Below are 13,560 nucleotides of genomic sequence, written 5' to 3'. Positions count from 1 at the left end.
CACCGGAGAGTGGGACGAAGCACATGGCTTTGGAGAGCAAGCGTTACCCATTTCTACCAGAGATAGAGAGATGTAGAACAGAGAGAAGTCGAGAGAGAGAGAGAGAGAGATGTGTACCTTCCAGCAGCTGAGCAGCGCTAGCAGAAGAGTTAGCAGAGGCCTCAGAGGCAGTAGCAGCAGTGGTGTTGGGGCTAAACTCAGCCTTGAGCTTCATGCGCTCGTACTCCCTCATCCTGGCTAGAGCCTTGTCTAAGTGGATCACTGTGTTACCTGGCAGCACAGCATTGCAAGTGGCAGGAGAGGGGAGGGAGAGAGCGAGAGAACACAAGAGAAGGGTATTATAAGAGCAATGCGGGATAATAAACTCAACTGGCCACAACCTGAAGTTATTTAACCTAATGTGCTGTATCTTAGACCATGTGTTTTTTTATTCTATTTTATACCTAAGTCGTCGTTAGCGAATGGCTCCAGGTTGGAGGTGGTGGACAGGGTGCTCTCGTTGTCTACCGATTCTGCGTCGTTCAGCCTCTTACTCGGGACATGATGCTTGATGACCCGGATGTTCTTCTCCGACACATCCTGAGAGAGAGGTAAAAAGGGAATTCAGTCACACACACACACACACCACTCACCCATGGGAGCTAACAAACACAATTAAGAAAAAAAAGAATCCTAAATGAGAACCCATTCATCCTTCATTGTCCGAATGAGGAAGAGAGGGGGGAGAACAAAAAACATTGATTCATTGCAGAGACCGCTCTGCTAAACTCCCTTGACCGATTTTGCGTCTATTCCATCTCGTGAAATTAGCGAGGGATGCAAAAGACTAAAAACAATGGGTAGCGCATCTGCCCTTGTATCCTTTTCTCCAAACATGTGGAAATCGGGCATCTCATCCATCACTGGGGAACAAAGGAGTGATTTACAAAGACAAAAGGGATTGTTATAATTTAGCGAAACATCCGGGGACCTAGGCTAGAACAAAGACATGGCCAGCCACACATCTAATCTGTCCGGCAGGCAGCAACCGCAACGTTTCGCTCAGACAGATGGGCCTCACGGCACAGTCTTACTGACAACTGGAGCACTGGATTTCAAAGACGAGGGGGGGGGGGGAGGTAGGGAGAGAGAGAAAAAGAGATGGACGGAGTGTTTAAGATGGATGAGAGTGAAATAAAATTAGATGGACAGTGTTTAAGATGGATGGCTGAAAAGAGCGAGAGATGTTGAGAAAAACTGAGAGCTGTCAGGAATGAGACATGGGCAAGAGAGCTAGAGAAAAGAGCGAGAGATGGGGAAAGCTTGAGAAGAGAAAAGAGGGAGTGGGAGATATGACAGGCAAGTGATTTAATGAGGCAGGTGTGTGTGTGTGTGTGTGTGTGTGTGTAAATCCGTCTGTCTCACCCCGTCGCTGGTGGCCAGGCTCTCGCTGGGGGTGAGCTCTGACTGGGAGCCGGCTGCCCAGGCCACAGGGCCCAGGGTGGAGGCCTGGTACTCGGCCGCACTCTTCTCCGTCAGGTGCCTGGTCACTATGTCCTGGAGGTCAACAGCAAAAAGACATGGTTAAACATGAGAATCCAACAGCAAGGAAGAAGGTTACAAGCATGAGCTGTACATTTAGAAGAAGAAAAAAAACACTGCATTCTATGCTCCGACATGATTTATCAACAACATTTTGACACCTCAGGTCTTTATCAGCAGCTCCTTGTGGCTTGTATCTATTCCTAGGAGGTTCACCCATAGATTGTATGAAATACTATTTACAGTCTCAGAGTAGGAGTGCTGGTCTTAGGATCAGCACTAGATCCTCATTCGGACGTGTTTACCTGTAGGGTGTAGAGTGCCCTCTGGCGCAGGTAGTCAGTGTTGAGCAGCTGCAGCTCGTGGAAGAGCTCGATGAGGAAGTGGGGCCGCGACTCGTTCTGGGAGATGAGCGTGGCCACCTCCGAGTAGATGGTCTCCCTCAGGGCCTCGAACAGCGAGAAGTCACTGCTGGCATCTGGAGGTGTTAACGCAAGACAGACACTCAAGAAGATGTTGTCGCAAGTATAAGAAGCAGTCATATGTGGCAGTCTATTGGGGAGATTATATATATATATATATATCCATCCAGTATTGCACAGGTGGCGGTGTAGTCTTTGGCTCCAGCTCTGCTGAAACATACCTTCATCAGGACCTTGATTGGCTGAATCAGACGTGTTAGAGTAGAGTTGGAGGAAAAGCCTGCGCACCTAGTAGTTCTCTAAGAGTAATGTACCCCAAGGCAATGATACTGTACAATGCAACACATTCTAACAAATTCCTAAATGTAAAAGAAAAAGCAATTGCATTTAAAAATAAATAAATAAATATTTTAAAGCCAATTAGAATGCCAAGCATATTACTCTGATTCAGAGGGGTTGGGTTAAATGCGGAAGACACATTTCAGTTGAATACATTGTTGGACAACGGACTAGGTATCACCCTTTCCCTTTCAATTGTTAGCCAAGTCCATTAGATCAAGCGAGAGACTCGAAGGTTACACTAAGGTTGGAATCTAGTTTGAGTCCGTTAAAAGTTTAATTATTACATGCATGAGGTGCTTGGATGACCGATATTACACAAAAGTTGTGAAAAAAACACCCCAAACTTCAAATCAGTGACAATCAGTGTTAGCTGGTGCTTAGCTGTGTGCTAGGGGTGAGTTTACCTGGCACTTCAGTGCATGCAATTCTGTTAGAGAGGAAAGGTGTTCTCCAAGCATAGGCTGTGAGGAAAATCAACAAAACGTAATGACATAAATAAACAAAAAAGTAAAACGTGGTTACGTTACAAAAAGGTGAGGACAAACTCAAATAACAATAATAATGAATAACTGAAGATGTGAGTGGACAAGGTGTAGTGTGATCGAGTCAAGTTTTTGTACCGGAGGAGAGGTCGTTGGGCTTGTTGCCCGTCTTGGTGTCCAGTTTCTCCTGGGTCAGTTTGTCAAGCAGGCTCTGGTTCTGGTCCCGCTGGCGATGGGGCTGCGGCACCCTCTTCTGGACAAAGTCGGCCGTGCTGGACACGCTGTCACTCTCCACTCCTGGAGATACACAAGCAAGGAAAGAGAAACAGAGGGGAGAAAGTATGAGATATGCAAAAATAAACATTTACACACATCGTATGTTTAAAATAATACCCTATTTGTGCATTCATCTTTTTAATACACTGCTCAAAAAAATAAAGGGAACACTTAAACAACACAATGTAACTCCAAGTCAATCACACTTCTGTGAAATCAAACTGTCCACTTAGGAAGCAACACTGATTGACAATAAATTTCACATGCTGTTGTGCAAATAGAATAGACAAAAAGGTGGAAATTATAGGCAATTAGCAAGACACCCCCAAAAAAGGAGTGATTCTGCAGGTGGTGACCACAGACCACTTCTCAGTTCCTATGTTTCCTGGCTGATGTTTTGGTCACTTTTGAATGCTGGCAGTGCTCTCACTCTAGTGGTAGCATGAGACGGAGTCTACAACCCACACAAGTGGCTCAGGTAGTGCAGTTCATCCAGGATGGCACATCAATGCGAGCTGTGGCAAAAAGGTTTGCTGTGTCTGTCAGCATAGTGTCCAGAGCATGGAGGCGCTACCAGGAGACAGGCCAGTACATCAGGAGACGTGGAGGAGGCCGTAGGAGAGCAACAACCCAGCAGCAGGACAGCTACCTCCGCCTTTGTGCAAGGAGGTGCACTGCCAGAGCCCTGCAAAATGACCTCCAGCAGGCCACAAATGTGCATGTGTCAGCATATGGTCTCACAAGGAGTCTGAGGATCTCATCTCGGTACTTATTGGCAGTCAGGCTACCTCTGGCGAGCACATGGAGGGCTGTGCGGCCCCACAAAGAAATGCCACCCCACACCAGGCTGTAAGCACAACCCCCACCTGTGGACGTCGGGCCCTCATACCACCCTCATGGAGTCTGTTTCTGACCGTTTGAGCAGACACATGCACATTTGTGTCTTGCTGGAGGTCATTTTGCAGGGCGCTGGCAGTGCACCTCCTTGCACAAAGGCGGAGGTAGCGGTCCTGCTGCTGGGTTGTTGGCCTCCTCCACATCTCCTGATGTACTGGCCTGTCTCTTGGTAGCGCCTCCATGCTCTGGACACTATGCTGACAGACACAGCAAACCTTTTTGCCACAGCTCGCATTGATGTGCCATCCTGGATGAACTGCACTACCTGAGCCACTTGTGTGGGTTGTAGACTCCGTCTCATGCTACCACTAGAGTGAGAGCACCGCCAGCATTCAAAAGTGACCAAAACATCAGCCAGGAAGCATAGGAACTGAGAAGTGGTCTGTGGTCACCACCTGCAGAATCACTCCTTTTTTGGGGGTGTCTTGCTAATTGCCTATAATTTCCACCTTTTGTCTATTCCATTTGCACAACAGCATGCGAAATGTATTGTCAAACAGTGTTGCTTCCTAAGTGGACAGTTTGATTTCACAGAAGTGTGATTGACTTGGAGTTACATTGTGTTGTTTAAGTGTTCCCTTTATTTTTTTGAGCAGTGTAGATAGTGTTGACCAAGTCGCCTTGAGCAATACTGTTTCATTTGTGTCTCCGAAATATTGAGAGTTCTTCAAATCTCTAGTCTTATGATCTTGTAAATATATCAACAGGCAGGTGCTACACAGTGGTGACGCTTGGAGCGAGTTACCTCCCGGCCTTCCTAACTGAGCTGCCGGAGAGGAAGGAAATGTCAAGTTTTAGAGAAAAAGCACTCAATATAAATCATTAAAGGTCCCTACACAGTATCCCATGTCCCCGTACCAGTGTTCTTGTGGTGTCCCTTGGCCAGCCGGGTCCTCCTCTTGGAGTTGGGCGTCTTGTCGCGGGAGGCCAGGCTTGCCTGGGCAGAGGCCTTACGCCCTGCCCTGAAGGCCTTGGTGATGATGGTGGGGTCAGCCGGGTCCGGCATGCTGCTGGAGCTCTCCTGGAAGGCCTGGTCGAAGGCCTGGGGCCGGGTGTTGTTAGCCCCTCTATGGGGTAGAGGGGAGGGGGATTCAGTGATAGGAGCTGGAGGCTGGGAGACGTTGAGCCAGCCAGATTCATGGCCACGACTGCCGGTTCCTTCATTCTGCCTCTGGGGCCTGGTGGGATGGATACAGACAGAAAGATGTTTGGACTAACGAAGGAAAAAATGTGTGAGTAAGAGAGAACTAAGTACCAATGAAGTATGCCTTTCATTCTTTGCACACACACACAGGCCGGGGAATTGCAAGGGACATCACGATACTTAGGTGCCAATACGATATGCATTGCGATTCTATATGTATTGCGATTTGATGTTCTAAAACATATTGCTCACTATACGTCTGCTGCAAAGGGGCAAGAGAAAAATAGTTTTGATCAGTCAGGGAAATAGAAGTACTGAAAGCATGTTGGCTCACTATTTAAAAAAGACGGAGAACATGCTATAGGATGAATAAATACTGGAGTTTTGGCACAGGTACAGCCGACAAGCGCTAGCTAACGCTGCCTATATCGATTTTACAAATCGATACTTGGAGTCAAACGTCAGTAATAATCGATACAATATCATGATGATTTTTTTCTCCAATCAATCACTAGCACACACCTTTTGTCTATAGTGTTGAGTGGGGAGCACTGTAGGGGCGGGGGGAAGCTCAAGTACTCTGTCTTGACTGAGGTGTTGGGATCCAGCTGCTGCTGGTGGTTGTCTGGGCTGACTTGGCCACCAGCACTCTGAGGGAACTCCCCCATAGCAGAAGGGAACATGGGGTTGAAGTTAAACCCTGTGGAGGAGAGAAAGAAATGAAGTGAGCACACATATTGAGGTATATTGTGCAGGTTAGCGGTTTTTCCATCATGAATCTGGTTCTGGAGGCAATTCTGCAGCGTGGTCATTAGCTGGCACAACCACAAAGTCATAAAATCTGATGTTAAACCTAACCCCACTTCCTAACCCTAATCTAAAAAGCTTTTAATTTTATGAATTTTTACAATAGACAATTTTGACTGGCTTATTTAAGGGGAAATCGTTCAGTTCTGCCTCCAGGACAAGACTGATGACAATAAACGTCAACCTGCGTATATCGTAATCTAGAAAACACTTGGTTACAAACATATCAAATCAGGAATTTCTCCTACTATTCCAGTATGCCCTCTATTCCTCAATAACACTCATATGTGCCAGAGCTTCTCCATTTCTAAAGCTAACCTCTGAATTGAACTGGGTCAAGGTGACGAGTATTTAAAGAGTGCCTTCTATGACATTACATTTTTACACCCAGTTCCTGAAAGAGACATCATTTGAACACTAACTATACAAAAACACCTGCTCTTTCCATGACAGACTGATGAGATGAAAGCTTTAAAAGAGACAGGTTAAAGGATTGTTAAGCCTCGAGACATGGATTTTGTATGTGTGCCATTCAGAGGGTGAATGGGCAAGAATTTAAGTGCCTTTGAACAGCATATGGTAGTAGGTGCCAAGCACACTGGTTTGTGTCAAGAAGTGCAACGCTAATGGGTTTTTCACGCGCAACAGTTTCCCGTGTGTATCAAAAATGGTCCACCACCCAATAGAACACCCAGCCAACTTGACAACTGTGGGACGCATTGGAGTTGACATGGGCGCAAACATCCCTGTGGAACACTTGACACCTTATAGAGTCCATGCCCTGACGAATTGAGGCGGTTCTGAGGGGTTGTTCCTAATGTTTGGTATACACTGTGTACATTCTTGGATTTTTCATTACTTTGAGAACTTTCACTCATACAAAACATGTCATAACATCAACGAGGAAGGATCGAAAAACAATGGATGGAAGATGTATCTATAAAGGGTTGTTGGAAGGCGTACCGGAGGAGAGGGGTGAGAATCTGGCCAGGCCGGGAGGCAGGTTCAGGGAGGGGGGCATGGAGGAGATGAAGGGGAGAAAGAGACTGGTGGGGGAGAAGGGGGGACAGGCACTGCCGGAGTCCCGGGACGTGGAGCCCTGGTTCTGGGCCTGCTGACCTGACGACGAGGAGGGCGGCGGCGGCTGCTGCTGTTGTTGTTGACGAAGCAGGTCGCTCAGCACCAGTTTCAGTCTGGGGACAAATACAGGCAAGTCAAGTGTTAAAACCGAACCACATTCTTGTATTCACAAGTCATGTTTAAACCTGATGTCATGTTCACATGTACTCTAGATAGTCATTTAACCATGATTGGCTATGCACTTAGAGCTATAAACTAATGTAGACATGAGATGAACTTAACAAACGAAAGCTGCAATGAATAAATGTCCAACTGAATTGTAAGGTCTGGAAAACAGACACTGATCATTTCCCTCATGCAATACATTGAGCCAGTGACATTAACATATCATTAAACTAGTAAAGTATCTGGGGACTTCAGATGAGAATTAGCTACAGTATACATAGCAATGTTTGCTGTACATTATCTGTGTCAAATGGGTCCTGTGTGGCTCAGGTGGTAGAGAATGGCGCTTGCAACGCTAGAATTGTGGGTTCGAATCCCACGGTTGGACCAGTACGAAAAAGTCGCTCTGCTAAATGACAAAAATTTAAATAAACCAATAGAATCCGTATTTCTAGTTGATTTTTTGTGTGTGTTTGTTCTACCTTTCGGCATTGTTCTGCTGCCAGGCCAGCTGTGTGTAACACTGGCTGAGCTGGTGCATGACCAGGTGGACCTGGGGGGAGGACAGGTTGTTGGGCAGCGCGTTGTACGGTCCTGTCAGCAAGGTCTGGAGCATGTAGGACAACGTCTGGAGAGGGGGGAGGGGAGAACGGGTAGGGACAAGGAAAACAGGTAGAAGAGTGAGAGGAAGAGATGTAGAAAGAGTGTGTGGAGAGAGAAAGAAAGTTTGAAAGAGAGATAGAAAGAAGGAGAAGAGAACAAAACTGTATTCATGAACCTGTCTGTCAATTGGTTTCCCCATACAGGTTCTGACACCCAGTCAAATAGGATCTCAAGCCAACGGCTGATTTCTATAAAAGGAATAGCAGCGTTTGCATTTCCATCAAGATGACACACGCTGAATAAATTCAAATTCAACACCATGCCCTATAGGTTAAGTGTCACCGCCACCATGCTATATCAATGACAACGTGGAGAAAATCCATTTAGGCACCTCTAACACAAGACTGGCGTGAGTAATACATGTTCTTTATTAATGTACTTTATTGACCTTAGTGAAATGTAATAGACAATGAACAGAAAGGAAAGCGAGCAGAAATGCCAAACATTACTTAGGTTGCTGCTACCTTTTCTGTAGCTTGGGTGAAAACAGATGTCCTGACTCCAAATAGGTCAGATAAGCTTTGCAATAAATAACTTCAGCAAGACCCCCGCACACGACGAGGGGAGAGAAGGGAGCTGGTGGGGGGGGGATAGTAAATCAAGGAGAGAACATCGCTCTCCAATGTTCAAACAGGAATGCGCCTTTGTCTACATAGACATTTCCCACCGAAACGCTAACACGTTCTACAGCAAATACTGGAACAATATTTCTAACATACAACATGGGGAATGGGCAGACATGACCTAAAAGAACACTGTCGTTGGGTTGTTATTTTGTGATGTCATATTTTTTTTATAGAAGGGACCTACTGTAACTTGAAATGTATCAGTGGTGGACAGAGTACCCAATTGTCATACTGGAGTAAAAGTAAGGATACCTTAATAGAAAATTACTCAAGTAAAAGTGAAAGTCACCCAGCAAACCAGATGGCACCATTTCCTTTTCTTTTTTTTAACTTACAGAGAGCTAGAGGTACACTCCAACATAATTTACAAACAAAGCATGTGTTCATGACCAACAAAGACATTTACACGTAAATATATTCATGATGACTTTACTCCAAACGGGTGGCGGTTCGTGTGCAAAGTATTATGTCCCCCCTGCCGTTGTAACAAGCCGCCATATTATTTTAGTCCACTAGGGACCTTTTGCTAATGTATTAAGTGTATGTTTATCCTGTGTTACCATTTAGCTAGTAAATAAATTAAACCAATTTGTGTAGCACTGAATCATAAGGCTGGGGTTTTTGCAGAAAAGAGGTTACAACTGTTCAGAATGATGATATGATACAAGGTTATCATTAATACGTTGACCGTTTATAGATGTGATAGGTAAAGACCCTTAGAGTTTAAATCGGGAGATGGTAACTCTTTCAAGAACTGCTCTCGTGGTGCCCCAATTCCTAATGAGTTAATTGTTAATGAGTTAATTTAAATAATTTAAATTGGGTAACAATTAAACAGTTATTTGATTAGATAAATAAGTCATCAGATTAATGAAAGTAAAGTCACGACACAGACCAGGCGTGAATACACAATATTCAGAATATTTAAAATACTTGAGGTGTACTTTATTTGGCTTAGCTGGTCATGTAAAATGGAAACAAACTCCTCATGTCAGGCAAGCTAAATTAACCTCAAGTACCTCCTTTGGTTTGGTGAAATCAGACATGGTTCGATACGTATTCCAAACACTTGAAATACTTGAGGCAATTCATTTAGCTTGGAAGGTACAAAGAAAACAATGGAATAGTCTGAAATGCACGCAAATCCCTCATGCCAGACAAGCTAAAATCAATACATTCCAAAGAATTGACATGTAAGTTCCCTTGATATAGCTTAGCTTGTCAGGTACATAGAAATCAAACTCCTCATGCCAGCTTTCCTCGTACCTGACAAGCTAAATCAGGCACGCCTCAACCATGTCAAATGTTTTAGATAAGCTTATGTATTTGTGTGAGGTGACTTAACTGCTATACCAACCTGCTGGTCCTGCAGTAGGGTCTGACACATGCTGGTGCTGAAGTCCAGCTGCCTCTGTAGTGTGCCCACCTGCTCCTGCCAGTGGTGTGATGCTAACGCAGACCCAGTGCCAGAACCCTCCTGGAATGACAGCTCAGCCGCCCAACGCAGGTTCTCCTGGCGCCTCGCACTCCCGATGCCGCAATGGGCTTGGGACTGTTGTTGTTGTTTGGCTCGAGAACGGGTAGAGGGTCGTCCACTAGCTACAGATGCAAATTGTTGGGGCGGCTTCAGAACATTGCTGGAGAAAGGGGGAAGAGTGATATATTTGTATTATTGGGTGTCCAACGAGTTGTGGGTGCTGCTGTGAATGCATGACCCAATTTTCCCCCAGAACTTTCATGATGCCAAGATTCAAGATTTATTAGTCTTATAAAAACGGGCTACGTATGGTCAACATCATCCAACAAAGTGCTTACTTGGAGGTTCCTTCTCGACAATGCAAAAACAATAAGAAAATACCAATTAAGTAAATGGAAGAACAATACCGTATGTAACCATATATCAATAGAAACCTATGGGGTGGAACAAAAGCCTGCACACCCAGAGTATCTCTCTAGGACTGGAGTTGGGTTAGGTGATCAGGCCTACCACTGTTGTGTCATCAGCAAACTTAATTGTGTTGTAGTCGTGCCTGGCCGTGCAGTCACGATTGAACAGGGAGTACAGGAGGGGACTGAGCTCACACCCCTGGGGTCCCCCATTTTGAGGTTCAGCGTGGCGGATGTGTTGTTAACAACCATTATCACCTGGGAGCGGCCCATCAGGAAGTCCAGCTTTGAGGGCATTCTGGTGTTGAACGCTGAGCTGTAGTCAATGAATAGCATTCTCACATAGGTGTTCCTTTTGTCCAGGTGGGAAAAGGCAGTGTGGAGTGCAATAGAGATCTGTGGATCTGTTGGTCTAGGGTTTCTGGGATAATGGTGTTGATGTGAGTCATGACCAGCCTTTCAAAGCATTTCATGGCTACAGATATGAGTGCTATGGGTCAGTAGTCATTTAAGCAGGTTACCTTAGTGTTCTTGGGCACAGGGACTATGGTAGTCTCCTTAAAACATGTTGGTTTTACAGACTCGGACAGGGAGAGGTTGAAAATGTCAGTGAAGACACTTGCCAGCTCGTCAGCACATGCTCCCAGTACACGTCCTGGTAATCCGTCTGGCCCTGCGGCCTTGTGACTGTTGACCTGTTTAAAGGTCTTACTCACATCGGCTGTGGAGAGCGTAATCACAGTCGTCCGGAACAGCTGATGCTCTCATGCATGTTTCAGTGTTACTTGCCTCGAAGCGAGCAAAGAAATTATTTAGCTCATCTGGTAGGCTCATGTCACTGAGCAGCGGATGTTGCCTGTAATGTTGCCTGTAATCCATGGCTTCTGGTTGGTGTATGTATGTACAGTCACTGTGGGGACAACGTCATTGATGCACTTATTGATAAAGCCAGTAACTGATGTGGTGTACTCCTCAATGGCATCGGTAGAATCCCGGAACATATTTCAGTATGCGCTAGCAAAACAGTCCTGTAGTTTAGCATCTGCTTCATCTGACCAATTTTTTATAGAATCACTGGTGCTTCCTGCGTTCATTATAGCTTGTAAGCAGGAATCAGGAGGATAGAATTATGGTCAGATTTGCCAAACGGAGGTGCGAGGGAGAGCTTTGTACGCGTCTGTGTGGAGTAAAGGTGGTCTAGAATTTTTTTCCCTCTGGTTGCACATTTAACATACTGATAGAAATGAGGTAAAACTGATTTAAGTTTCCCTCCATTAATGTCCCCGGCCACTAGGAGTGCCGCCTCTGGATGAGCGTTTTCCTGTTTGCTTATGGCGGTGTACAGCTCATCGAGTGCGGTTTTAGTGCCAGCATCGGTCTGTGGTGGTATGTAGACAGCTACAAAAAATACAAATGAAAACTCTCTAGGTAGATAGAGTATCTCATGATAAGCTGTAGACCACACTACCTCAGGCGAGCAAAACCTTCCTTAGATATCATGCACCAGCTGTTTACATTATTGCATAGGCCCCACGTCTTACCAGAGGCTGCTGTTCCATCCTGCCGATAGAGTGTATAACCCGCCAGCTGTATGTTCTTAATGTCATCGTTCAGCCACGACTCAGTGAAACATAAGACATTACAGATTTTCATGTTGAAAAAGTCTAGCGTCGGAACGGTTTGGCCTACAAAACTACTACGACTATGGAAAGATGAGACTCTCACGAACATGATGTTTTTCTTAATTTTGCTATACAAGTGTCACAGGACTCGTCTGAAGGTAACCCATGCAAACAAATAGAAGTATGGAGGTAGTTTAGTGGCAACAAAAATAAGGGGTTAAATATGTGTCCAAAAGAAACAAAAATATTTCCTGATCTTTCTTAAAATCTAACTGTATATTTTTTTACTTCTCTAGGGTAGGGGGCAACATTCGGAATTTTGGATGAAAAGCATGCCCAAATTAAACTGCCTGCTTCTCGGGCCCAGAAGATATGATATGCATATAGAAAACCTGTTAAAATAGTGTCTGAGTATAACAGAACTGATTTGGCAGGCGAAAACCTGAGAAAAATCCATTCGGGAAGTTTTTTTTTTTTTTTTTTTTTCTATTCAATGCCATTACAGTATCCATTAACCTAGGACTCAAATTGCAGTTCCTATGCCTTCCATTAGATGTCAACAGTCTTTAGAAATTGTTTCAGGCTTGTATTCTGAAAAATGAGGAAGTAAGAGTAGTCTGAATGAGTGGACCCTAAAGTGTCAGAGCTTTTTCATGCACACGACCGAGAGAGTGCCTTTCTTGTTTACCTTTTACATTGACGACGTTATTGTCCGGTTGAAATATTATCGATTATTTAGGCTAAAAACAACCTGAGGATTGACATGTTTCTATGAACTTTACGGATACAATTTGGATTTTTTGTCTGCGTTTGAGCCTGTGGATTACTGAAGAAAATGCGCAAACAAAACTGAGGTTTTGGATATAAAGAGACTTTATCGAACAAAAGGAACATTTATTGAGTAAATGAATGTCTGCTGAGTGCAACCATATGAAGATCATCAAAGGTAAGGGATTAATTTTCTCTCTATTTCTGACTTGTGTAACTTCTACTAGGCTGGTTACTGTTTGTAATGATTTGTCTTCTGGGCTATGTTCTCAAATAATCGTAAGGTATGCTTTCGCTGGAAAGCATTTTTTAAATCTGACACTGTGGTTGGATTCACAAGAAGTTAATCTTTAAACCTATGTAAAATATGTTTTGCTTTCTGAATTTTTATAATGAGTATTTCTGTATTTGGCGCCCAGCATTTTCACTGGCTGTTGAAGAGGTGGGACGCTAACGTCTCACGTACCCAAGAGAGGTTAATACCCAAAGTGGTCCTAAAATTCTAAATCAAATAGATAAACGAGCCATGGTATGACCATCTTAAAACAATTCCCTATGTAGCTTAGTCCCCTCCCACGGCTTAGACTTTTAAAAGGTTAAGACTATTGTGCCCTGAATAGGAAAAAATAAAATGGGTATCCTTGTATGAATTTCACAGACCTGCCCAGTGTCTTCCTATTGCTGTAGGATCTCTGCTTCCTAGTAGAGTAGAGATGCAGGTCATCACTGGAGCTGGACTCTGCACCGTCCTCTTCTTCTTCCTCCTCCTCCTCCTCAGCACCCATCTCAGAGGGGTAGCCGTCCTCGTCTAGCTGACAGGGGGTGGAGCCTCCCCACGTGGCCATGGTCCTGAGGAGG

At 44.7% G+C, this 13,560-nt stretch overlaps 1 protein-coding gene across 9 annotated transcripts in view; it reads right to left on the bottom strand.

Moving 5' to 3' along the window:
- The window catches only part of LOC129841139 (pericentriolar material 1 protein-like), a 40,223-nt gene that overhangs the window by 9,710 nt on the left and 16,953 nt on the right, over positions 1–13,560 (bottom strand). For 4 of the 9 annotated variants that reach the window (XM_055909266.1, XM_055909271.1, XM_055909268.1 and 1 more), the window contains exons 18-29: positions 13,363–13,551; positions 9,771–10,062; positions 7,619–7,764; positions 6,855–7,084; positions 5,607–5,784; positions 4,799–5,118; positions 2,906–3,064; positions 2,690–2,746; positions 1,827–1,999; positions 1,405–1,536; positions 444–579; positions 118–270 (exon numbers count right to left, since the gene is read on the bottom strand). In XM_055909266.1, the coding sequence (XP_055765241.1) occupies positions 118–270; positions 444–579; positions 1,405–1,536; positions 1,827–1,999; positions 2,690–2,746; positions 2,906–3,064; positions 4,799–5,118; positions 5,607–5,784; positions 6,855–7,084; positions 7,619–7,764; positions 9,771–10,062; positions 13,363–13,551 (2,165 nt within the window). Of the gene's footprint in view, positions 1–117; positions 271–443; positions 694–1,404; positions 1,537–1,826; positions 2,000–2,689; positions 2,747–2,905; positions 3,065–4,798; positions 5,119–5,606; positions 5,785–6,854; positions 7,085–7,618; positions 7,765–9,770; positions 10,063–13,362; positions 13,552–13,560 lie in introns of those variants that run through there. The other 5 variants (XM_055909269.1, XM_055909274.1, XM_055909272.1 and 2 more) reach the window with 4 other exon arrangements.

The sequence above is a fragment of the Salvelinus fontinalis genome, chromosome 42 (assembly GCF_029448725.1).
Source record: "Salvelinus fontinalis isolate EN_2023a chromosome 42, ASM2944872v1, whole genome shotgun sequence".
NCBI classification, from domain to species: Eukaryota; Metazoa; Chordata; class Actinopteri; order Salmoniformes; family Salmonidae; genus Salvelinus; species Salvelinus fontinalis.
The sequence above is the reverse complement of the archived record's forward strand: the minus strand, read 5'-3'. Positions and strand labels throughout refer to the sequence as shown.